The sequence below is a fragment of the Heloderma suspectum genome, chromosome 4, assembly GCF_057233095.1.
Source record: "Heloderma suspectum isolate Gila_16-S chromosome 4, 16-S_ref, whole genome shotgun sequence".
NCBI classification, from domain to species: domain Eukaryota; kingdom Metazoa; phylum Chordata; class Lepidosauria; order Squamata; family Helodermatidae; genus Heloderma; species Heloderma suspectum.
In genome coordinates, this window is record NC_139461.1 from 112,797,133 (window position 1) to 112,824,219 (window position 27,087).

A 27,087-nucleotide genomic window follows, 5' to 3' on the forward strand; every position below is an offset into this window, starting at 1 on the left:
AAATGGGGGGGGGGCTGTTTAAAGCAAATTGCCCATTTGCTTCTCAAGGTGTGTGAGGGCAAAGCTCACTGGTAGAGCACATGCTCTGCACACACAAGGTCAGGTTCAATTCCCGGCATTTCTAGGTAGGGGCTAAGAAAGCATCCTGCGTCAACCCCTGGAGAGCCAGTGCCAGCGAGCATTGACAGTGCTGAGCAAGGTAGACCAATAGTCTGACTCGGAATAAGGCAGCTTCCTATGTTCCTACACAGCTGAGATTGCTTAAATCCATTGGAACATGCTGCATAATTGCACTGACTTTGGGCACAAAGTCCACCTATGCCTAGGGTCTCCAACGTGGTGCCCATGGACACTTCTCTGGTCCCCGCCAGGTTCCCTCCTGATTTTTATTTTATTTCTTAAGATTTTTAAAAATTATCATTATTGCTTTACCGGGGAGGCTGGCATATTTGAAAGTGAAGGGCTGCCCTCCAGGACCATATTTATTTGGGTTCAAAAGAGTGGTTTTCTGATTTGGAGCTCAGACCCTACCTCTGCCTAGTATGTAGGTTCTTGGACAAGTTACTTTTCTTTTAGTCTCACCAGTTTGCCTTCTGGGAAATTAGTGTTTTTGCAACCAGCCGTGCCCATGATGGCAGCCATTTGAATGAATGGGCAGGCCCTGTCCCCATGGCAGCCATTTTGTGAGAGTGCCCACAACACTTTCTCCAAATCGCAAATGTGCTCACAAACCCAAAAGGATTAGGGATGTGGTGTGGCCCCAACCTTAGCTTTAAGTAGCATTAGCTCCACAGAATGCTTGTGAGTGGCTGATGCCACCTGGAGATATACAAAAGGTATGGTACCTTTTTAAGACTCGCTCACACGTTCGGTGAAGACATACCCTATGACATGGAAGTCTGCAAATCCTATGTGCTTTGTATCTCCTATTGTTTTCACAGTCACAGCCGGAGTGGAACTGGCATTGTTTTTGGACAGCTGGGAATTTCAACATGCATGTGAATTTTAGCTCTGTTGCTAGCAATGAGCCTTCTGGCACAGTATATTTAGAGAGGCGTTTTACTGTGCTACGCATACACTTGATCTGAATATCAGAAGTATTTGATGTAATGCCATGAATGGCCTAACCAGAACTGCTGTTCCAATTAGTGGCATGAATAACATTGTTGTCGTTGTTGTATCTGCAGAGCCACTGCAGGCTCTCTTCTAAGCTTAAGTTTGTGAAACTTAAATGAAAGCATTTATTATTTGGTATCTTGCTCTCTTCAAGTTTTTAATTGCTTTTGTTTTTCTTCCTTGTTTTTGGCGCCTGGATGCAGCAGGTGGTGCTGAAGTGTGTTCCAACATGGAAGATAACACAGTTGAAGTGCAAAGCAAGAGCATGAGGCTGGAGCCAGAGATGTGTATAAGGGCTTCTCACAGAGATAAAGTACAGCTATGACTGAGATTAGGAAATGATTTTCTGAAGCCACACTTAATCACCAAGGGCATGATCCACTCCACTGTGAGTGCAGCATCTGCGCCTAGGTGATTTCCAAACATTCAATAGAGGCCTGTTCCTCCCTCGTCAGCATCCACACAGACAGAGCAGCGGCCCATTAGGAAAAATGTGCACGCCTCCTATATACCAGTCCAGTCCTCCCCCTCTGTTCATTGCAAGTGCTTCAGCTAGAGTGTATCCTCCCCATGCAGGCACTGAGCCAAGAGCGGGCTGGATTGTGGTCCACATTTTTGTTAAAAGCCATACAAGGCTTTTACTTGTATTGCACAAGGCTAGGCCTTAGTCTGAAAATCCCTTCCCTTAATCGATAACTTATATTGAAAACTTTCATATTTGCACTCAGTCTTCAGGGCTGGGGATTTGCTTTGTGTCTCTTGATAATAAAAACGGGCTCCATGTAATATCCTGTGGGTTGGGTCATAATGAACTTATGTCCCATTGGTTCCAGTGGGTCTACTCTAAGTATGGCTAAGCCTAGATCCAATCCTATGTTTGTTCTGTTGGGTATTTTAATCCAAAATAATTTGGTTGTTTTGATGCTTGTTCCAACACATATGCTTTCAATAAGATGCTTTTGCTTGCACGCTGCTTCTATTTTTAGCATTGGCAGATCAATCATGGTAAAGTTATCTGTGCAAGGTTGGGACATTCATACCTCCTGATTCTGCATCTCCTTGCACAAGGGTAAAGCCTTTTCTGTAATCATAACTCTGGTCTGTGGATCAGGCTGTTAGTCTTATACTTTTTCCTGTTTACATTGAATAATGCCTTAGTGCTTTTATAGTGCAATCCTAAAAATATTTAGGCAGAAGTAAGGCCCTCTGCTTTCAATGGGTTTTAGGATTGCAGCTTTACAATGCAATCCTATGCATGTCTACTCAGAAGTAAGTCTCATTGAGGAGAGTGCAGTTTATGCCCAGTGTATATGTATAAGATTGCAACTTTTGTCTTCCAGTGCACACCGATCATGATCATTTCAGGCCATTTATTAGCTTTTTGTTCTGGAAAAAACCCTATGCACCATTCCATTTTTAAAGTGTAGTTCAGGGGTGCAGAACCTCAGGCCCAGGGTCAAAATCTGGTCCTGCTGGGGCCCCAGCCCAGCCCTCCAAGGCTCCCCAGAAGGCCCCACCTCCTTTCCCCTGACTGCAGATTGCTTGATGGTTTCCTGGCTTTTGTGCAGTTTTTTCCCCATTCCAGAAGGTTGGCATGCCTCTCCTAAGGCTGGGTTACTGGCAGTAAGAGCTTTAAATTAAAATGTGCTGGTATTTTTGCACCACCCCTTTTTTTCTTCGGCCTCACTCACTATTGTAATGCACACATACACAGCCTGGGAGCAGAGCTTTTCCAAAATGGAATTTGGCCCTTAGATTGAAAGAGATTCAACACCCCTGGTGTAGATAATTCTTTGAAGTTTTTTACATGTTTAAAATTCATCCTATTTAAAAATGTGTTCCAATCTTTCCTCAGTACTTGTTCACCCAAGGAAAACACTTCAAGCAGTCTAAAGTAGCCTTCCTTAACCTATTGCCTTCCAGATGTTTTGGGCTTCAATTCCCATTAGCCCCAGCCAGCATGGGTAATGGTTAGAAATGTTGGGAGTTATAGTTCAAAACACCTGGAGGGCACCGTTAGAGAAGGCTGCTCTAAAGTGCTATATAATAAATGATAATACATAAAATAAGAAGTGTAACACACTATGTATTTATATAGCAATATAAAGCACTATATAAGTGCTAGGCACTATTATTCGTGTCAAGGAAATCATTTTTCTATATCATTTAAAATCCCAGTGTTCTGCATCCTTACAGTCAATTTACAGTTTTGATTTCAAATGTCTGGGACAGCGGACACTCATTTTTCTTCTTAAAATTTTCCTTAGGACATATGCCATCAGAAGAATAAGAGATGCTTTCAGAGAAAACAAAAGTGTGAAGGATTCTGCAGAAATAGAAACACTAGTGAACCAAGCAAAAAGTAATCTGGAAATGATACAGCGGCAGGTAAGCATGGTTTTTTGAGCAGTGTAATTAAATTGCAAATATGTTGTGTGTTTTTCCAGTCTTTTATGTCCCTCCACATAAATCTTATGAAATATATACAGTTTCATATAAGGCTGGTGGAAATATATACAGTTTGGGACTTTAAAAATCCAAATACATGGGTTTGTATACCCCTATACATTGTATACCCCTCCCTATACAGTGATGAGGGCGTGATTTCCTTTTCTTGGGGCCATTGAACTTACGAACATATTAAGGTGCCTTGTATGGAGTCAAACCATTAGTCTAGTTTCCAGCACTACTGGCCCTCCAGAACAGAAGTTTTCAGAAGTACAGAAGTGTTCCAAGCCTTGCTGTGTGAGATCCTTTAATTGGGGAGATACTATAGAATGAATCTGAGATGAAAAGCAAGCACATGCTCTATCACTAAGCTGTGGCTAGTGGCAAAAACACCATTGTTTTTGTACTTATCTCGCATATTCCAACAATCGTGGGACTGCTTTTATTAAAAAGAAAAGTAATCATTAGTAATCACACAGCCCAATCCAATTCAGGATTGCTCGGAAGTAAGTGGGGGTTACCCTTGAAGACAGTTCAGAAGCTGCAGCTGGTACAGAATGCGGCGGCTCGCCTGATTAAAAGCAGCCGCCGGCGAGATCACATCACTCCAGTGCTGAAGGAGCTGCACTGGCTACCAGTTGTTTTCCGGGCCAAATTCAAGGTGTTGGTTTTGACCTTTAAAAACCTATACGGTTCCCCCAGCCTATCTCAAGGAGTGCCTCCAGCAACACCAGATAGGCCGCTCAACAAGATCAGCCTCGCATGTTCTTCTCTCTGTCCCATCAGCCAGAACAGTTAGGCTGGTGAGGATGAGGGAGAGGGCCTTCTCTGTGGTGGCCCCCACTCTGTGGAACTCCCTCCCTAGGGATCTCCGCCATGCCCCCTCTTTAATGAGCTTCCACCACGCATTAAAAACATGGTTGTTCAGGCAGGCATTTGGGGTGGGCTAGGGTAATTTTAGAAATGTGATGTTTTTAATGTTGAATTTTATTGTATGAACTGTTTTTATTGTTGTACATCGCCCAGAGTGGCTGGGTGACCGGCCAGATGGGCAATTAATAAATTTAATAAATAAATAAAGTCCCATTGATTCCCATGGGACTTGCTTCCAAGTCAGTGTGCCTCAATGGGTTGTATCCAGCCCTAACAGGTTGAAGGACCCTCCGGAGCAGATCTGGGGAGCTGCAGGGGGAAGAGAGGAAGGGAAGGTTCTATCACATGAACAGAAGTCTGCTTGCGTGATGTTGGATGCCTCCCACTGTATTTTTATATATAAAGAACCCAAGATGTTTCACTTTTAGTTAGCAGCTATCTGAATGATACACTTTTAGCACCATGAATGTACTCTTTAGTCTTTAGTTGTGCATGTTCTTTAGGTCGTTCATCATGGTTGTATTTCTGCTGCAAAGATGTCATGTATTCCTAATACAGTCTGGGTGGGCTAAAACTTGGTTCCTGGGAAAATAAAATACATACATGTACACATGCTCGCGTGCACGCGCGCACACACACACACACACACACACTCAAATGCATCCATTTCTATTCTGATTATGACTACATACTAATAGCAAACTCATTCTCTGGGTTTGGATCCTTATATAGTTGAAACTGCGCCATCCACCCACAAAAAAGAGCTCAGGGAAACCTCTAGGTTTGCAGAAATACCCACCACCCCACCCGCAATAGCCCAATGAGACTGAGCACACTCTATGGCACAGACTACTGACTGATTGTTTGGAGTGCTGCGGGATAAAAACTGGGAGAGAGAATGGAATTCGTATCCTGGAAGAGGACATGGATGGAACTCTGGAGTGCTTCACACTAATATTTTGTTGCAGTTCTCCCTTGTTTCTGTTATGTGAGCCATGTGGAACACGGTTGCACAAGAGTCATAGATACGTCTTAGATCTTGTCTGTGATATCGTCTGAAATTTCATCTTGCCTTTCTTTAGAGAATGACATTCAAAATGGATAACAAAATACTCAAGATAACAATCAAAGTATGCTAATTGTATGTGTGTTTATTGCATCAAATTTGTTCTTGGGTCAAAGATAAAAGCAGGTGATTTGTGGTAGGATTTGCTTTGAGGACTGACAGTGCAATCCTATGCGTGTTTACTCAGAACGAAGTCTCATTGTTTTTGATCAAACTGTGTTCTCCCTAGTAAGTGTGTTTAGGATTACAGCCTAAGTTTACTTTGATAAGTGAAAATGAAGTTGGCAAATGGATGTTATGGTTGTGTGGGGAGTCTCAAACGCTGAAGTAGATTCTGGATGGTATAAAAACTGTTTCTCATATAATGGGTGATATGTAAGTTTTATATGCTTCATTTCTAACGAAAGAGATTGCTAACAAGCATAAAGCAAAACAAAAACCCCTCACTGTCATAAAACACACTTGTTAATAAGAGTACAAAGAAACTTCTTTGTGATGGCTAAACCTATGTTGGTACTTTTCTATTTCTTCCACATGATTGTGTTTTTGTATGAGCAAAGGAATATTCCCATTATTTTTAAGTGCAATGTTTATTTTTAGGAATAAAAATGTTGAGTCGGACCATTGGCCTATCTAGCCCAGTATTGTCAGCACTGACTGGCAGCAGCTCTCCAGGGTTTCAGGCAGACATTTTTCAGCCCTACCTAGGGATGCCAGGGATCAAACTGGGGACCTTCTGTATGCAAAGCAGGTGCTCTAGCACTGAGCTACAGCTCTTCCCACTGTTTTTATGTCTGTATATAACTGAATAATTCAAATAGTGAAGAATGTTGTCATCAACTGGGGCTTTCTGAAATCTTAAACTTAAGATATGTATTATGTGAAGAGTTTTAAAACCAACCAGTGGAGCAAATCAAATATTAGATGTGTTCTGCAGTTTGGAGCTCTATTAAGATGTAGCACATCTCCTTTTGCTGACTTTTTTCATGACATGTCGATAGAAATTAAATAACATCCCAGCTGCCTGGCAATTTGTTGCTCCTGTAAAATCAAATTTATATTCTCTTTACATGCTAATTTATGGTTCAGTCATCAAAGTGACCGTTGGCATCTCAGGTTCATAAATAACTACTTGAATCAGCCCAGGGGGAATTGTGGGAACGTGACAGATTGCTGTCATTTTGTTCATGTCATTCACAGAATTTGACTGAGTTTTACAAAAGGAGCTTTCTAAAGCTAAAAAGCATAGAAGGGTCTTTTTATCTGCTGGTGTGCCTTCTATATTTTCCAGGTTATTGGTTTTGACATGGAAATGGCTCAAAGAGCAGAGTAGCCATAGTCAATTTAAAGAGCCATAGTCAATTTATTTGTATACTGCATATTCTCCAAATACATTCTGGTCAAAACAGGTCACAGAATAGATGATTTAAATGCAATAACCAAAACGATACATTACAACATAACATTGAGTTGGATCCAGACTTAGCCATACTTGGAGTAGACCCATTGAAATAAATGGGGCTTAAGTTAGTATGACTTATGGGTCTACTCTAAGTAAGTGTGGATCCAACCCACAAACAATCCAACAATTAGAGCTCATTTAAAACCTAAATGGGCATAAAACCTAACAATAGGTCAATTAACAATATCCAGTGCCAATAATATTGACATCATACTCACAGTGTGATATAGGGGCTAGAGTGTTGGCCTGGGAGTCGGGAGATCCAGGTTCTAGTCCCCACTCAGCCATGGAAGCTCACTGGGTGACTTTGGGCCAGTCACTGCCTCTCAGCCCAACCTACCTCACAGGCTTGTTGTTGTGAGGATAAAATGGAGAGAAGGAGGATTATATACGCAACCTTGGGTTCCTTAAAAGAGGGGGAAAGGCAGGATATAAATGTAATAAATAAATAATTCAACAGGTCATATTAAGAGACTGAACAGTAAGGTTCTTTGTCTGCATCAAACTAGCAGCAAAAGAGAAACCAAAATAACCACCACACACTTCAGAGAGCCCAACCTCGAACAACAGAAAGTGACCCTCCTCTCACCAGGGTCCCATCTCCTGAGCCAAGAAATGGCACCTTCATCCTAGCTGTTTCTAGGCAACAGAGCTCCAAGAGAGGCAAGACAGAAAAAGCTTCTCCCTCGGCAAATGTCCCTGTTAAAGGTGTACTGCTAAAAGCAGCATAAATACCTTAACATGACAAAAGCCATCCCAAGGCTGATGGGATTAATCCCTATTGACACCCCTCCCCCCAAAAAAGCTTTTATAACTACACTTAAAGGGCCAGAAAGTCACTTCACAGTTCCTTCTGGTGGTAACTGCTATGGCTGGCGTGGGGCAAGGCAACTGGAAACAGCCAAGCCCTGACGTCAAGCACAGAGAAGCCCTATGCAGACATTACTAGAATATGTGAGGGCTCAAAGTGTGTAGGGCCCACGCGTGCTGGCCGGGACCACGCATGCTGGCCCCACCCCCTGTGTCTGTGTTTGTGCCAGCCCACCGCATCCTTTGAACACAAGTAAAATGCTCTGGACAACTGAGGATCCTGGCTTATCAGGGTCCTCAACTGGGGGGAACGTTCTACTTGTGTTCAAGCACATGCAAGTAATTCTGCTTGCTCAATGCAGCAAGGTCTGAGGGGGCAGGGCTAGTATTCAAGGGGGTGGAAGGGGCAGGCCCATTAGCATGGCCTCATAGCCCTACACTTTGAGGCCTCGCATATCCAGGAGAATGCCGGTACAGGGCAACTCTTTCCTCCTCACCATTGCTTCTGTTTGTGAAGCTCCCTTAGGAAAGCTCCTAGGACTGAGCCAAGGCAGATGGAAACAGCCAGGTCTTAATGTCAAGCACAAAGTCTGTGTCACTGGCAGCACAATCCTGTGCAGGGTTACTCTGAAGTAAGTCCCACTGTGTTCAGTGGGGCTTACTCCCAGGTAAGTACACACAGGATTGCAGGTGTTTCCTGTTTGACTAGGCCGGGGGGGGGGGGGCAACTCATGGCCTTACAGATGTTTTGACCTACAACTCGCATCATTCCTGACCATTAGCTATGCTAGCTAGGGCTGATGGGAGTTGTATACCAGAATATCTGGAGGGCCACAAGTTGCCCATACCTGAACTATGCTCTTGAGCAGAAATGAAGCTTGATTGAAACCCCACAGTATCAATGGAATACAATACGAGGAGCCATTGCCCTTGTATTCACAAGTTCCCAGGCCAAGTTCAGTTATCTCAGTTAAAAGAATCTCAGACATCAGGGAAAAGACCACCGCCCAACAGAGAAGACACTTCTGAGGTAGATGGGCCCACAGTTGGACTCCATCTAAGGCAGCCTCGTGTGCTCTTAAATGTTTACAGATACAAAGTAATCAGACTAGTACTGAGGTCACACATGGAACTTCACCAGGGTGAAATCCCAATTTCAAGTATAACCTGATGGGATCTGAGCTAGTGGTGACCAACCAAGAAAGAGATCTTGGGGTTGTGGTGGACAACTCAATGAAAATGTCAACCTACTGTGCGGCCACTGTAAAAAAGGGCAAACTCCATGTTAGACATAATTAGAAAAGGAACTGAGAATAAAACTGCCAATTTCATACTGCCCTTATACAAATCTGTGGTGCAACCACACTTGGAATACTCTGTACAGTTCTGGTCACCACACCTAAAAAAAAATACTGTGGAACTGGAAAAAGTGCAGAGAAGGGCAGCTAAAATGATCAGTGCGCTGGAGCATCTCCCCTATGAGAGAAGCTTTCAACAGTTGGGATTGTTTAGCTTGGAAAAAGGATAGGTAAGGGGAGACACGACAGAGGTCTACAAAATTATGCATGGTGTGGAGAATGTGGATAGGGAGACATTTTTCTCCCTCTCTCATAATACTAGAACCCAGAGCCATCCCATGAAGCTGATTGGTGGGAGATTCAGGACAAATAAAAGGAAGAACTTCTTCACACAACACATAGTTAAACTATGGAACACACTACCACTGAGTATAGTAATGGCCACCAATTTCGATAGCTTTAAAAGGGAGGTAGACAAATTCCTGGAGGAAAAGGATATCAATGGCTACTAGTCCTGATGGCTATGTGTTACCTCCAGGACCAGAGGCTGTGAGCCTATGTACACCAGTTGCTGGGGAACGTGGGTGAGAGGGTGCTGTTGCGCTCATGTCCTGCTTGTGGTTTCCTGGTCAATAGGTGGTTGCCACTGTGTGAACAGAATGCTGGACTAGATGGACCCTTGGTCTGATCCAGCATGGCTCTTCTGATGTTCTTACGTTCTTATGTGGAAGGGCAACTGCTTCTCACTGCAGAAACGCAGGCAAATTCTGCCATCTTAAAGGAGCATAAGCTGTGTTATTGTTTTGTAGAAGTACTGCAATCGGTGCAGGTTACCCCAGCAGAGGGCATCCTGTCCCTTTACACCAACAGGAGTTTCCTAAGCTAATGAGCATTGTCCAGTAGACATTCTGAGGGCAAGGCAGACTTGAGGCTTCTGGGATCAACTTTTTTTCCCCTCCTTTTTTTAATAGAACCCCAGGTCCACCAACTGGAGCCAGGTGCAAGGTGGTAAATTAGGAGGCAGAACCAATGATCTACTGCAACCTTCCTCAACCTGGTGCCCTCCAGAGGTGTTAGACTACAACTCCCAGCATGCCCCAGCCAGCATGCCAAATGGGCATGCTGGGGATTATAGTCCAACACCTCTGGAGGGCTCCAGATTGGGAAGGCTGATCTATAGCACTCTTTCAGATGATACACTGAGTGGACCTGTATTTACAAGTACCAATCTGCAACTGAGTTACTGTAGATCAGCTATTCTAACGCAATGCTCTAAAACTGGCTAGGTCAGGAATGCGGAATCTCCAGCCCATAGAGCCTCTCTCAGACCACAGATAATGGTGGGGATGTAGGCCATGGGGACTCAGCCCTTCTTCCCAGTGCCGTCCGAGTCTTCCTTGGTGCACCTCTCACCACCCCCGATGGGGAAGGCAAGGGGTGTACAAAAGAGGTGCCCAACTCAGCACCTCTTGGCATGGCACTCCATGCCTCTCTCAGCATGAAGAGAGGCAAAATGGGTGGGCCGTTGTCATCAGTGGCCACTCATGTCATCTGGCCCGCAGAGGGCTTGTTGGGGGGCAGTTCAACCACCCACCTTAAACTAGTTCTACACCTGTGCGCTAGAAGATCTGCAGCAATACCTGGTGATATGCAACCAGTTAATATTCATATTTTACAGTTGTGGGACACAGAAGGTGAGAGAGAAGCAGTTTATTTATTTACAGCGTTTATTTATTGTAAAATAAAAAAGCAGACAGCACAGTGCCTGCCATGGCAGAGACATCTTTATTTATTTATTTATTTATTTACGTACCGTTTTATTTGCTATTGGCAAACTGTTGGGAGTCAGTAATCCTTACAGATCTACTGCAAGTTACCCAGAGATCTACCAGCAGATCCTGATCTATCCGCCCATTCCTGCAATAGGGTGGTCAACAAAGAGGCAAAGGCAAATGAGGCACCATTCTCATGCAGTCTTCTGTCAGGCAAAGGCACTGGCATTCACTTATTTATTTATTTATTTGTAGTATTCCTATACTGCCTTTCTAAGACCAATCAAGGCAGTTTACAAACGATCCAAAACATAAAAACCACAATCAGATAAAAGCATATCAAAACAGTAAAAACACCATTAGAAACCATAACAACAGTTTTAAGACTTTAAAGATCAGCACTTTAAAATCAGAAAGAGAGGCCCTTCTCATTTGCCCACCCGTGAGAGCAGTCAGGTGGGTAAACACATGTGAGAGGGCCTTCTCTGCAGTGGTCCCACACCTTTGGAACAAGCTGCCATTGGAGGTCCGCCATGCTCCATCATTGCAGACTTTTAAGAAGGCCTTGAAAACATACTATTTTACCTTGGCCTTCTATTGATATGACTGCTACTGTTGCTACTGTTGCTGCGGTTAACGTTGTTTTTATTATTGGTTTTAATTGTTGTTTTTATTGTTTTTATTATTTTTATGTTTTTAACACTTTTAATATTTAAGTGTTTTTATGTATTTTATTGTAAGCTTCCTTGGGAGGGCTTCTGCCCTGGAAGACAGCCAAGAAATAAATTTTAAATGTCCAGTTAAAAAGATGCATCTTGACCCCCTTCCTGAACACAGAAAGTGAGGGGACCACTTGCAGCTCCAGAGAGTGTGCATTCCAGAGTTTGGGAGCAACAGAAGAGAAAGCCCTTTCCCGCCTGCCCGATAAGCAGGCCTCTGCAAGTGAGGATGTCTTCAAAAGGGCCTCTCCTGCTGATCTTAATAACAAGGCAGGCTCAAACCAAGATAGGTAGTCTCTCAGATAGCCACACCCTAAGCCGTTTACAGCATTAAAGGTTAAAACCAACATCTTAAATTGAGCTGATGTCATAGGCTTCAGCTTTCTTGGGAGTTGCTACATTTTTACACCACAGTAACATTATCAGTACCTTAGAACTCTGTGACCTGGTTCGCATGTAATGGAAAACCACCATGGGTGAATTTCCCCATAGGACTTGCTGTTTTGCATTTTGAAACTTCATGCTGCAGCAAAGGCATACCATGTTGTGGCTTGTTGTTACATGCGAACCTGGCGAGGGTGGGTTGTTGTGGTGGGTAACAAGCCACCTAGAACCCATGGCCTGTTTTAGGGTTGTAGGTAGCTTGTTAATCACCCCAACAACCCATCTTGCTGGTTTCTCATATAATGACAAGCCATGGCATGGTGTGCCCTTGCTGCAGCTTGAATTTTCAAAATGGCTGCTGGAGCCACAACAAGAAGCATCGTGGGGAAATTCACCCACAGTGGCTACGCATTATGTGCAAACCGGCTCTGTAGTTATTTATGCAGGCCCTCTGCAAGCAAATAATCTCTGCCTCTAGAATACAGTTTGTGTAATGTGATATGTAACATGGAGAACTGCATTGGCTCAGTAACAGAACACTTGCTTTGCATGTATAAGGTTCTGGGTTCTATTTCTGGCATCTCCATTTAAAAGCCATCAGATAGCAAGATGGGAGGAGAGGGGGTGGAATTCTGCCTAATGACTTGCAGAATTACTGCTAGTCAGAGTAGCAGGATAGGCAACCTGTACTCTCCAGATGTTTTGGACTACAACTCCAATAACCTCTGCCCTTTGGCTGGGGTTGCAGGGGTTGTAGTCCAAAACATCTGGAGGGCACCAGGGCTAGATGGACCAATGGGGTGTAAAAATAACTCAACTAGGATAGAGTGAAAAACTAATAAAACGGCTAGCTTTGTTTATGGTTTCATTTACTCAGGCAATACAAATGCCTTTATCTGTATCCAAATGAAAGTCTGGTTTCTAACCTCATGCTTCGGTTACAATGTTTTAGTGAACAAAGAATCTATTCTTCCTTTTCCTTAAAAAGAAAAAGGCTTTCCTTTCATTGTTGGGGTGTTGTTAATGTCTTTCCCCTCAAGCCATATTGGATGCAGTCACATGTATATGGAGGAGAATAATTGGAGTGAGGGCTCTTCTGTTCCTCTGGTGATTATTCTTGAGTTCCTTTAGGAAGTCATTGATCCCTACAGTAGCCTTGGATTAGAGATAGGCAACTGGGTGTCAGGGGGCTTAATCCAACCCTCATGAGCTTCATGTTGGGCTCCAAGTCTAGCAGCCCATCCCAAAGGTCCTCCCTTACTCCATTGTGAACCTCATTTTCTTTCTTCTTCATGAGCTCAGAGGCAGGCAGATAGTTTTACACCCCGTCCCCATAGTGAACAACAACAGAAGCAGTAGCAAAGCCTTTCCTCACCAGTGTGAACAGCAACAGAGGCTCTGCTACAGATCTCCTTCATGCAATTGAGTGCTCACTCCTATACAGGATGCAGAAGAAGCAAACTCTAACAGAGCCTCTGCTGCTCTTCACCGGGGGTAAGCAAGCTGGTGCCCTCCAGCTGTTTTAGATACAACACCCATCAGCCCAGGCAGCATGGCCAATGGCCAGGGATCCTGGGAGTTGTTAGTCCAAAACATCTTTGGGGTACCAGCTTGCCTACTCCTGCTTAGGGAGGAAAGAGTTGAAGAGCTCTTTGGCATTGTCTTGGCTCCCATGCCACTAAACTGTTGGCCCCTGTGCTACAGAATATGGCCCCTGTATTTTGTGGTTGCCAACCAGGATCTTGGATTGGTCAGTTTCTCACCTGAAATCAAATATACTGGGATGGTCTGCCACAATGCAAAATGTAAGCATAGAGCAGCCTTCCCTGACCCAGCTGGCTGGAGCATGCTGGGAACTGTAGTCCAACACGCCTGGAGGGCACCAGGTTGAGAATGGCTGGCACAGAGTTTGAGCGTTTGATGGAAAACTCTGTGTTCTTGAAGGAAGTTTGCTGAATCCATTGTTTGATAGCCCAAGAGCAGAACTTTTGAGGAAACAAGCCCTTGGATGCAATCTCACCAGAATTAGTTGTCTTACTGGCCATTTAAAAGGAATTATTCTGGATTTCCCAGGAGATTTGGAGGGTGCAGCACCTATTTGAAATTTTCAAAGCCACATTATTGTTGTTGTTCTGAAGTGTCCTTCAGTAAAATAACAGCTCTGAGGCACATTGCAGCTTTCCTATTTCATTCTGTGTAATCCAAACTTAAGAGAGTTGTGCTTTAAGGAGAAGATTCTCCTGCCGAGGGACACAAGACTCTCAGAACTTCTAGAGGATCGATACATACGTGGAGCAGAGTTTCACAGAACAAAGCCTATATTGCTTTGAAGTTGTAACTTGAAACCGTAATAATATATGTTGACTTTTGTGTACCTTTCAGATTTTATTTTCATAGGTTTATGAATGAATTCTTACAATAATAATACGCTGCAACGGAAAGATGTGTTCTCCTTATGATCAGTGCTTAAATGAGAGATATAGGGTATCTGGGGTTTTTTCACACTAAGCAGTTTTTTATTCCACTGATAGCATGGTGCAACAATGAAGCCTAGATGCTGGAAACCGAAGAGCCCCTTTAGGAATCGCACCAAGATTCCTGCTTCTTTGGGCCATTTCCCAAAGCCTAAGAAGAGCAGCTTGTTGAATGTTATAGGGAGAAGGACTGCCCATGGCCAGAATCTGATATAACCCCCCCGGGGGGGGGGGGATCCAATCCCAGACGTGGCAGTGTCAGGCGTGTGGTAGTGACCTTTTTGGCAAGCCTGCCACAAATGAATACAAAGTATCAGAAAGTGTCACTAGAGTATGTGCTACACTACACAATCGCTCTGTAGGGATGTTGCGGGAGTCCAAGGGAGGTGGGGTGGAGTCCAGTGGACTCCCCCCCCCCAGCCTCCTGGCCTCCAGTCCACAGACTGCCACACTTCCCTGACTCGGCACGCGCTGAGTCAGGCAAGCTCAGCAGGCCTCACTAGTCCTCCAAGCCATCATTTTGTGTAAAAATGGTGGCTCGTTCTTTTACATAAAGGGCCTTTTACACAAATGGTGGCTGTAAAGTGGCCATTTACTCAAGATTACAGGTGTAAATGATCCATTTACACCTGTGATCTTGTGTAAATGGCTGCAGTACGGCCTCCATTTGTGTAAAAGGCTCTTTACGTAAAAAATGAGCCACCATTTTTATGCAAAATGGCAGCTCCCTAAGGGTTCAAATGGCTGTGTGCCAGACACCCATGGACCATCCAGTGGCTCACCAGAAGCAGGAGTGGGCAGCAGGCAGGGGCCCAGCAAACAGCGCGCAAGGCAGACTTGGGTGGGTCCACCCATCCCTATCGCTCTGTGCTGCGGTTTGGTTCCACCTCTTGCTTATTTATATATTTGTTTATTTAAATTGATTCATCTGATTCTACTTATTTTCCCAGGCATTGGACATTAGTTATGTCCCAGTTGTTGTGGGCGGATTTTGTGGTATAGAATCATGCCTTCAAGCCATTAACTCACTGACCCCTCTCTGGAGGTAGCAACTACAATTTTCCATCAGTTGTTACGTTGGCACAAGCTGGAGCTCAGTTACCTTTGGTCTGGCATCATGAGCTAAGCTTTTCAAGTGCTTGCGATAGAAGCGTTGAGCCAAGTACCATTTGGAATCGTCACAAGTCCTGTTCAGGTGTTCTGGACATGAATAAGGCAATGTGTGGGGAGAGGGAGGCTCCCCACACAAGCCAGAAAGCTGATTTTCCAGTGTTCTGGCTCACATGGAGAACCTCCATGGAAACAGGAGGCTCTCCTCTTCAGAGAGTCCCCCTCCGTGAGTTGAGGGTGATGAAATGCAATGATGGAGAAGGACAGGACTGGAGCATTCCCTCTCCTCATGTGTTTCCCTTTTCAGATATAGAATGCCTGAATAGGGCTATACTCATGACCATCTTATTGCATGTGGTTCCCTGGAGAAGCTGAGAACTGTGGCTCTCAGTGCTCTGTAAAATTGCTCAGCCACTGAAATCAATAAATGTGGAGTTCCATGGAGCATCCCTTGAGTAAGCTTTGCATTGTGCCTCTGGGGGTTTGAAAAACGTTTTAACTGCAGAATGTGCTTTGTGAACATTTGAGAAGTTTCCCAGTTCTGGGAAGCTGCAGGACTTTTATTGTACTCATTCAAGCATATATCTATTTATGAAATATGATATGGTTTTTTGACATTCTGAATGGAAATTGGCTCTTAGCCTAGATTTCCTAACATGGTGTAAGTGATCATCATCCCCAATATTTTTCCATTATAAGCTAAATTCCTGTGAATTGCTTTCAGCGGTCTTCAGATTTGAACCCTTGTACAGCCTATAGTGGTTGTACAATTTGAATAGTATTTTATCTACTGCTCTCTTTGAAATCTGTGTCATTACCACATTTTGCTCTTTGATTATACTTATATGGGTGCTATATATTTCATTATTGACTTTTTAATTCCAGTGGTTCACTCCTTCTGCCTCCTGGAAGACAGCAAAGGCTGCCTGAAAACAGAGGTGCCACATACTCAGTGGGTTGTGACAATAAACCCTTGTCTTGTGGGAATAGCAGGTGATGAGTGAAACATGGCTCTGAGCTTGGCCGATTTCAGAAAACATGATTTGAGCTTCTATAGTATGCTGAAAAAAGATGGCCTAGCTAGCCATGCTGTTTTTATCCCATATAGAACAATGGAAAAGGTAGGAAGCAAACATATTACAAGTGGGGCCCTGCAACAAAATGTAGCAACGTAGAGTGCTTCTCTTCAGGATTCCAGAATGTTTATTAATTATTTATTTATTTATTTATTATTGCATTTATACCCCGCCTTTTTTCCTCTTGCAAGGAACCCAAGGCGGCTTACATTATCCTCCTTCTCTCCATTTTATCCTCACAACAACAACCCTGTGAGGTGGGTTGGGCTGAGAGTGTGTGACTGGCCCAAAGTCACCCAGTGAGCTTCCATGGCCGAGTGGGGACTAGAACCCGGATCTCCCTGCTCCCAGTCCAACACTCTTGCCACTACACCACACTGGCTCTCAAGAATGTTTCAGCGTGAAGTGCTTCTCTTCAGGGTTCCAGCCACTCCATGCCATCCCCATCCGTAGTTTTCCAACTGTCAGACAATGTGATGGTTCTTTTTACACTTTTCTGTATCTATGTCCATTTCCAACCACTCCATTCCATTCCCCCTTCCACCTAATTATCAGGTTTTTCCCTCTCCCTCTTTCTCTCTCTCATTCAGCATGTTATTGAATTCGTACGGAGTTGTTCGGAGTGGGATTTCCCCTTTAGGAAAAGGATCTGCTGTTACGAGTTTAACATAACAGTACAGGCAGATGTGCAAGTTTTTTCTCTTGGTTTTTGCATCTGTGCTTTACAATGGTATGTAACACCATTTTATTATATAATGGCAATTAGACAAGGGTTTCCCAACAACACAAGAGAACACCTTCATTTTCAAAGATGTGTTTCTCCCCTTCTCCTTCCTTACCCCGCTGTTGTGAAGAATTTGTACGAATATTGTTGAAAGCGCAAATGAGGGTGTTCTTTTTCTATGGGATTTCCCTACTGGGGGAACAAATGTTTTGAAAATAGCAAATTAATCTCCTTAGTACTTCAGTGAGTTCTGTCATTTGTTCGTTTAGGTAATTTTAAATCCCGCCCTTCTATTGAAATTGTAATTGTAATACACAGGACAGCTTACAACATGAAAATTTTAAAGATAAAATTGAGACTATGATCAAGAGATGCTATAAAAATACTTAACATAAATATTTACAAATAAAATTCATAAGGTCAGTTAAACAACACAACATTAAAAAAGATGATAGTAATCAAACAATTGTGTGTTCAGCACATGCTTCTGATTAAGAATTTTAGTGCCACCATGCAGCACAGTAAAACTGTTAGACATTTGGCAATTTTTAATTAAAGTTCTACTTGCCCCTTAATATTAGATAACCGAAGTTTTAAAGGGGTGTGTGACTCCTTGTTATTGATCTCTCTCTCTCTCTCTCTCTCTCACACACACACACACACACACACCACCATTATGCATCATGAGATAACAAGATGTGGGACTTCAGGGGACTACAGTTACTTTCCTCATATACTTTCTTCATTTTGACTGGCCCACCTGAGACAATAATTAAGTATAACTTCCAGGCAGACCTAACATTAAATGGTTCATTTGAAATGATATCACCTACTTGCCTTGGTTTAAAGCTTAAAACTTTGTAGACGTGCAATATATGGAAATACATCAGGGGCCCTTCTTGGCTATTATTCATTATGCCCACCTCTTCAATTCCGTTCTGATTGACATATGCCAATCTGATTGTTAAAATCTGTGTAAATTGTAGCTTAATGTTCTTCCTCTACTCAGTAAGATTGTCTAGAGCTTTGGAGTTGAGTGTTCTCAACATGCCGATGACATCCAGCTCTGTATTTCATTAACTAAGCAGCCAGGAATTGCTGCCTTGGTATTAAACTCGTGTATGGAGACTATATTAAGAGGTTGAGGCTGAACAGGCTGAATCTGAATCTAGGCAAGATGGAGGTAGTATTGGTTGTGGTTAGGATTGCTGTGAGCCTTTAGTAGCACCCTTGCAACCCAGGGCTTCTGTTGGATCCACAGCATACCTAGGGCACAGGTGGTGGCTGTGGCAATGGCCAGGAGCACTTTTTATCAGTTGCATCTAATATGGAGACTACACATTTCTTAGAGAGGAAGGATTGTGCTATTCTCACCCATGCCTTTGTGACTTGACTACTGTAATGAGCTTTATGGGGAACTGCCCTTAACAACAACTTCAGGCAGTGCAATATACTGCAGCTCACCTCCTGATGAATGTAGAGAGGCCGGACAATATGCAACCAATTCTGCAGCAGGAGCTGCAGTGGCTGCTAATTGGTTCCTGGGCCCAATTCAGTATGCTTTAATTCAGGGTATGTAACTTTTCAGCCCTTCATGGCCTGGAAATGAGTACCTTTGAAACTGCCTCTCACTATTTAATATCTGCTCTGGTCTCCTGCTTTGAGTTCCATCACTGCAGAATGTCACATCAGCCTCTTCAAGAAGTTGGGCCTTCTTATGGCAGCTCTGTGAAACAGTCACTCAGAAGCATATGTCTGATGGCTCTCGGAGGGAGATAATTTGGGAGCCGATTGGGGATCTGTATATGAAACCGATACAGCTCCTTTCTATGTTCTGTTGTAAGTTTTAGCACTTTTTAAAAATTTGGTTCAAGTATTGTTGCAATCCATCTTGAGTGCAAGAGTGGTAGGACAGAAAGGTTTTACATAAATGGATGGATCCACATTGAACAATTGGGTTCTGAAAGAAGAATTAGGTAGTTGTGGCAGCAGATGCAGATGTTAGCAGAAGCAGATTTCAGCTTCTGAGAAAGGCTGAAGAATTATTTTTCTTTGGGCCTAAATGTTAAAAATTTGCTAGGATTCAGGATCTGAATAGGGTTTTAGACTTAAATTCTCTACCATTCCCCTTATGATGAAGTAGGGCCTGTGTGATGTATTGATGTTGGACTTAGAACTGGGAAGATGGGGGTTCAAATCCACACTTGGCCATGAAGCCAAGTTGGGTCAGTCACCAATCCTCAGCCTAACCTACCTCACAGGGTTGTTTTGAGGATAAATGGGGGGGGGGGAGACCATGTACATCTCCTTGAGCTCCTTGGAGGAAAGGTAGGAGATGAATGAAATCAATTATTGATGGGAACAGTAAGTTTTCAGTTTGGGCGTGTGAGCAGCAAGACCACTGGCAAACAGCAGACTCAAACACTGAGGGGTTTGCCAGTGATCTGGAACCACAAAAACAATACAAAAATATGCTTTGTCTTTACTTATTCATTGATTTGTTTTGTAGCCTCCACCACCATCAAAAAATGGCACTCAAGGTAGGTTAGAGGCACAACTGAAGTTGATTAAAACAATAAAACAATATATTAAAATATAATAACATAACAATTACAGAATAATGATGATGATGATTAATGAAGCACCCAACCCAGCAGACCTACTTACAGGCCAAAGGCCTTCTTGAATATAAAGGTCTTTGCCTGCCACCAGAAAGACAGCAGAGAGAAACAAACATAGACTCCCTTGGGAGGGAGTTCCACAACCGTTGTCTTTTATAACAGTATAATATGGCAATAACAGATATGCTGCAACTATCCATTTTGTGGACTGAGGGCCAGTGCCGATGTCATGCCTCCAAACTTCGAATAAAGGTTGGGAGATTTAGACATAAGAAGAGTCCTGTTAAATCAGACCAGGGGCATGCCTGGTCCAACCTCCTGTTTCCCATACTGGCTCCTGGTGAATTCCCACACTCCTCTCTCTACTACCCTCTTGAGTACAGCTTTCCCCCTCTATTTCCAGAGCGAACTCTGTGTAACAATATGAAAGAAATGCTGGATTCAGCCTGAGTGGGTTGTGCTTCTGGAGAGGAACTAGGAAGTTGTTAAGGGCAACACCCACTGCTTCTGGCCTGAGGAGAGAGAGGCCACAGCCTGAGAAAGCTCAGTGGAAAGGGTTTGTTTAAATAAAACTTGTAAGTTTGTTTGGAAGGCAGGGTCTTTGTGAATCTGTGGGGTGAAGTCCACCAACTTTGAAATACTATGGTGCGGTGTTATGCCTGCACCAATTACACTAACGCTGGTTCTTTCAAATGAAAGTTTGCAAGCATGGATTTACCATAAGGGGTGAATCTCAGGGACACAGGCCAAATCTGGCATGCCTGGGATCCCAGTCCGCCTCTGGGGTTTCCCAGGTGGCCATGCCCCCTTCTCTTGGATCCACCCCTTTTCCCCCCATCCTCCAATCACTTGATGGTTCCCCAGCTTCTGTGCATTTTTCTCCATTCTAAAAGGTTGAAATGTCTCTCCTAAGACTCAGCTGCTGGCAGTAAGGGCTTTAAGCTAGAATATTCTGGTATTTTTGATTCCCCCTACTTTTGCCTTTGGCCCAACCCACCCCAGCAATGTGGCCCCTGAGAGTTTCTCCAAAACTGAATGTGGCCCTCTGGCTGAATGAGGTTTAACACCCCCATCTTACTAGATTAACTCTCTTGTTGTTACTGTTATGCAATTCTGGTTTAAAATTGTCAGTTTGTTACTTTATTGGGAATCTTTTTAATTGTAGACAATGTTGGTTGCTTTATTAGAAAAGCAATATATTCAATGGTTTGAAGAAGCACTTTTGCAACCCCTGGTTTGAACTAATCATGCTTAGGGTTAAAATTGGTGCAGACATAATGTTGCACCACAGTTAGTTCTGAAAAGGGAAGGAAGGGAGGGCGATTCGTGTATGAGTGGGAAATTGCATCCATGGTTCCTCCAGTCTCCTAACCAGGCTTGGGAGATCTGGAATGTTACGGCTTCTTGCTCCTGCAGTTCACCCAGAAGCAATTATCAATATATCAAATTGCTCAGAAGAGGAAACACTTAAAATTCTAGTATCTGGAGTTATCTGTTGACAAGATTTATTATTGAAGTTCCGCTCTTACAGCTTGACAATTAAGAAGTATTGGCAAATATAAACACATTATTGATGTCAATTTTTAAAAAGCACAAGATGGATTAATGTCCCAGAGGAATGCTAACAGAAGCAAATAGAGAGTAATAGCCATCAATAAGTATTCACTAGTGACAAATGCAAAAGGTTAGGCTTCTAAGAGACTGACTATCTTCTACTAAAACTAAGATCCTATAAATACAAATGTTTACCACTGCACCTACATTTCTCTTAAGTTAAAAACAGGTGACCCTACACCACCTAAGCCATCTCTAAAAATCTTGTGATGTTAGCAAGTAATCTTGATATAGCCTTCATTTTTCAGTTTTTAGAAACGATTTAGATAATTTGAACAGTGGAAATAGTCACCCTGATCAAGGTCTATTTGCATTTTTAAATTTTCCTGTTCTGCTTCTCATGGGATTAATATCCCACTCTATAGCTGCTCAGATGCAGCAGCAGTATGTGTACGCTCTTCTGTGCAAGGATATATGTACATTCAACTGTGGAACACATGACTGATTGAGGCTTGGAGAGCCCGTATGGTAGATTATGTTTTTAGGCCCATTTTAATCTTTTGGGGTTGGAGACCTCTTTTTTGTGTATGCGTTGGAAACTCTGTAAAGCACCATGTACATTGATGGTGCTGTATAAAGAAATAATTACTCTCCCTCTACTCAGCACTGGTTAGGCCTCATCTTGAGTACTTTGTCCAGTTCTGGGCACCACACTTTAAGAAGGATGCAGACAAGCTGGAAAAGGTTCAGAGGAGGGCAATGAAGATGATCAGGGGACTGGAAACAAAGCCCAATGAGCAGAGACTGAAAGAACTGGGCATGTTTAGCCTTGAGAAGAGAAGACTGAGGGGAGATAGGATAGCGCTCTTCAAGTACTTGGAAGGTTGTCCCAGAGGGGAAGGCCAGGGTCTCTTCTCGATCATCCCGGAGTGCAGGACAAGGAATAATGGGCTCAAGTTACAGGAAGCCAGATTCTGGCTGAACATCCGGAAAAACGTCCTGCCTGTTAGAGCAATACGACAATGGAACCAGTTACCTAGAGAGGTGGTGGGCTCTCCCACACTGGAGGCGTTCAAGACGAGGCTGGACAGCCATCTGTAAGGGATGCTCTGACTTGGATTCCTGCATTGAGCAGGGGATTGGACTCGATGGCCTTATAGGCCCCTTCCAACCCTACTATTCTGTGATTCTGATTCCCGCAGAAGTCTCTTCATTCACCTTTTTCCTTCTCAAGCCATCCCGTAACATTCTCGTTCTTTCCCTCTCTTTTTCCTTATCAGAATGTTCGTAATCATGTCATTTATGTTTGCTTTATCTGTAGATATAAGTTACGTGTATTATTTGAGGTTGTTGTTGTTGTTTTTAAGAAGAGTCATTTATATGTGGGTGTGCTCTATTTTACTGAAAAAAATTATTTAGAAGTTGTGAAATGTTAGGCCATCTTTAGTTTCCCAGCTAAAAACTTCAAACAAAGATGGAGATATCTGCACTTCTCAGATATTCCAAGGAGCTTGAAGCAAGAGTTTTGACCTATTTATATAAAGAAACAAGGGGAAGGGGAAGGAGGAGCATGGGAGCAAAGGGGTCCAAGGGTTTCTAGCAGTATAGTAATGGAGATGACCTTTAATATTGAGGCCTTTGGATCAAATTTAAGTTGGCATTAAAATTTTCTAATAAATTCCCTGCTGAATTTCTGGGTGGAATTTTTTTTTCCCTCTCCCTGCTCTCAGAGTTAATCCAATAAGGTCACAATAAAGCAAGTGCTGTCTGTGCTATTGTAATTGCTCTCAGCAGGCTAGCAATACCAGTGCACAGAATTGCCCAGCTACGGTGCTTTTATTTCTCTCCCCAACCAGTTCTCCTTATCCGTTCTCTACATTCTCTTATCTCTTTTTTTGTTCTCTTCTTTTTTTTTCCCCGCTCCTTGCCTCTTCGGTCCTTCCGATGTTGAAAATGTTAATGCCATTCAGCCGTTCACTACCACGACCCCTCTCTATTTAAAATCTAATTTTACAGTAGTACTCCCCTGCATTCTTTTCATGACAAGGGAACTGAAAGCAGAGATTAAAAAAACCTACTGGAATAACTGGAGATCTGCTTTCCACTCTTTTTTTGACCATATTCTTCAGTTCTTCAGTCAATGGAATCAGCTCTCTGATCACACACTAAAAAAATGCAACCTTGCTCATTATTATTCATTAGTGCCTCAGGAATGTAAAAAGAAAAAAAAGCTCTTTCTTTTGAGTTGCGAATAATATCTGTGGGAGATGCTAGTTAGAATGCTAGCTCATCTTTGCATGTTCCTAGGAACCTTCTACCAGTTATTCCCTATGACTGTGCAAAAGAAACCCACTAATTTGAGGGTACAACTGGAAGTCTTAGTTCCTGCTGCAATGTCATCCCCTTTTAGTTCATGCCCTGCATTATTCTAAGGAGCAAGCTGCAGACACTTTCCCAAGGATCCAACAACCTTGCCCACCAATCACAGCATATTAGGAACCAGGGCGACAGGTTGTAACTCACCTGACTGAGGGCATAAACATGGCTGCTAGGTCAGGTTGGTTTGGTCCCCCCTTGGCATCTAGTGCTCCATGCTACAGCATGGCTTGATGCGCCATGTTTTCATCAGGTGATGCATTTCACAGAGCCAACATACCTTGTTGCTGTTCGTGTCTCTGCGGCTGCTTCCACATGGAGGACTCCTAGTGCTATCAGTTTAAAGGCATTGTGCAGTAATTTCCTTTTTTTTCCCCTTAACGGGTTTTCTGTGATGAGAAAAAAGACTGAAGAAGTGGTGGGAAAACACGGGAGGGTTGCAAGTGGAAGACGACAATGTCTGGATTGCCCCTCACCCTTAAAATTCCATGAATGAGGCAGGGTGATAGCACCATAAAACCTTATCTGGCAACACCCTGTGTTTGCTGGCTTCTATCTTTTGCTCATGCTAGAATATTGTCAGGAAGGAACTGATTAAACTAGGGGTCGGCATACAGGATCTACTTTGGTTTTTTTTTTACTACAACTTGAAAGTCCATTAATTGGAGCCGGAGGTTAAATAGTGGGGATGGACATACACTTAGAATGAAGGAATAGGGTGCCTCTGAGCACATGCTCAGCCCAAGAATTTGTTTTCAGTCTCAGAGCTGAGTTCACAGTCCTTCCACACCAAAAAATATACTCCTTGTTTTCTCCCAGACTTACTTCATTTCAGTAAGTTTTCAGAAAAAAAGCTGCTACATTAAAGAATTGGGAGTCACAACTCTCACTGATCATGGTAAACCACCAAGAGATCTACCAGCAGATTATGATTTACCATATGCCCACCCTTGGATTTGACTGTACATCCTTAATAATAGTGAATTGGCATGTCTTTAGCCCTCTGCTCTTTATCAATGCTTCGGGATTGGAATGCATCCTGTGTTGTTATGCTTTGGGGCTCTTTTGAGATGTCTGGGACAACCCACACATTGGCAATCCTTTCTGAATTTCATTAGCTTCTGTGGGTTTTCTCCTTTTCAAAATTTCTGGTAACAATTTGAGAAGACGTGCCTTAACGTTGCTTTTTTGTGTGTGTATTACTCGCTGAGATTATTGTGGCAAAATCCAAATGAAGAATGACACACCTAAGTCCCATTGGAATCACTGGGAATCAAGTACGCAGGAAAGCATTTTTAAATCCCCTCATGATTAGTCACATTTGATGCTGGCTTTGTATTGTGTATAGTCCAGATAAAGCAATTTCCCCATTTTCTCTCTGAAATGATTTATCCTTTTCAACAAATTTGGACTGTACAAAGAAAGGCACAGGACCCAAAAGTGGACAAAGGAGGACTCGTCATAGAGATAGGTGAGAATAGTTCTCTATTATTCCTTTAACTAAAATCTTTTTCTCTGTCTCTTTTTAATAATTAGAACTGCAGTTCAAAGAGCCTTGGTGCAGGGGAGACAGGGCTGCATGAACTGAAATATAATGCCACGTTGTATTGATCTTATTGGCTGTTTTCCCAGAATTATATCTGCAGGTTGTGCTTGGGGGCCTGACCTAAAGCAGCAGTATGTTTAGGGAAAGATTCAAGACCCAAGAAGAGATTAGTTTGATGACACCTCTTGCATCAATATCTGTATTTTCTATTATCGCTGTGATTAAAATCACGCTGAGGTGCTTCGCAAGATGTTTGTTGTAGGAAGCAACAGTTCTTTGAAGAAATGTCATACGTCTCTGGCTCCTAAAGGTAGATTGGTAGGTTTGTGTGTGTAAGAAGTTGTCACATTTGAGAATAAAGCTGAAGAAGTCAAAATAAGTGTAAATTAAAAATAGAGGGTCTCATATTGAGATGTTTCCTCTGTCACAGTATTTAAATTAAGTATGTTATAAGAGAGACATTAACTTTTGATTTTGCAATATGCAGCTATGAAGAGGACTGGTGCCAGTGTGAATAAATAGGCTACACTGATTAGGAACTATGGGATGGTTCACACATGCATATACGTTGCTTGACTTCTCATAACTTCAGTACTCAACACTTGATGAGTCTCAGCTAAAAGTGTGAAGTAGCTCTGTCAAACAGCACCTTACATTTGAGGTGTGAGGGGAGATAATATGAATGTTCTTTTGGATCAGCAATGACTCAGTCTTTATGGAAAGTTACTTGACTCAGTCACTTGATGCTGTAGCCATAAAGTGCCAACCATATACAGCATATATGTTTATATCTGGCACTTCAGGTAGGGTATGGCTGAACACTTCAAGTAGGGTATGGCTGAAAGGCATATGAACAACACACATTGTTTACTTTTTGCTCTCAAATGCATCTAAAAGGCAGTAAACAGCTGTTGTCGTCCAGAGGGGAAAGAACTTACCTACACTCGAGCCTAGCTGGTGGCATCTGGAACTGGCTCAATTCCCCATCGCCCCAAGGCAGTATAATGAGAACTATGCCTCCTTCTGGCCGCTGAAGGACAACACCAAAGTGCTTCAGAGATTGATATCTATTAAAGAATCATATTGGTTTCTGCTTTATGGATGGGTTTGTATTGGAAAGAAGTACATCCTGATGTTTAAACTGATGTTTTGCTTCAGATATCTTGCACAAGTCCATTTGTTCCCAATGTGTGGCTTGAGATTCCCCTCCTGTGCTTGTCTTTGGAACTTCTGTTGTGGTTTATTAAACTACCCTTCCCTATTACATCCAAACTGGGAAAATGTGGTTTCATATCCAGGTTTGTAAATAGAGATTAAAACAGGATGGTTTTCATATATTCCTACGGGGAAGGGAGATGTAATGTTGGGGGTAACAATGGACGTAGGCGCATGCACTGCAATGGAGAGAACAGCGCTGATAGCGCCCAATAATAGTCTTCAGACACATGTAGGAAGAAAGCCAGACTATGAAGCACATGGTCTTCGATGTCTATATACTAATGCCCAGAGTATGGGAAACAAACAGAACGAACTTGAACTCTTAATACAGGAGGGAAATTATGACTTGATAGGTATAACTGAGACTTGGTGGGATGACTCTCATGACTGGAATACAGCAGTTGAAGGATATAACTTGTTCAAAAAGAACAGGAGGAACA

At 42.9% G+C, this 27,087-nt stretch overlaps 1 protein-coding gene across 5 annotated transcripts in view; it reads left to right on the top strand.

Annotated features, from left to right (window-relative positions):
* Nucleotides 1-27,087, top strand: part of LYRM4 (LYR motif containing 4) — a 119,243-nt gene that overhangs the window by 20,416 nt on the left and 71,740 nt on the right. For 3 of the 5 annotated variants that reach the window (XM_084850424.1, XM_084850420.1, XM_084850423.1), the window contains exon 2: nucleotides 3,384-3,504. In XM_084850424.1, the coding sequence (XP_084706550.1) occupies nucleotides 3,384-3,504 (121 nt within the window). Of the gene's footprint in view, nucleotides 1-1,319; nucleotides 1,528-3,383; nucleotides 3,505-5,169; nucleotides 27,015-27,087 lie in introns of those variants that run through there. The other 2 variants (XM_084850421.1, XM_084850422.1) reach the window with 2 other exon arrangements.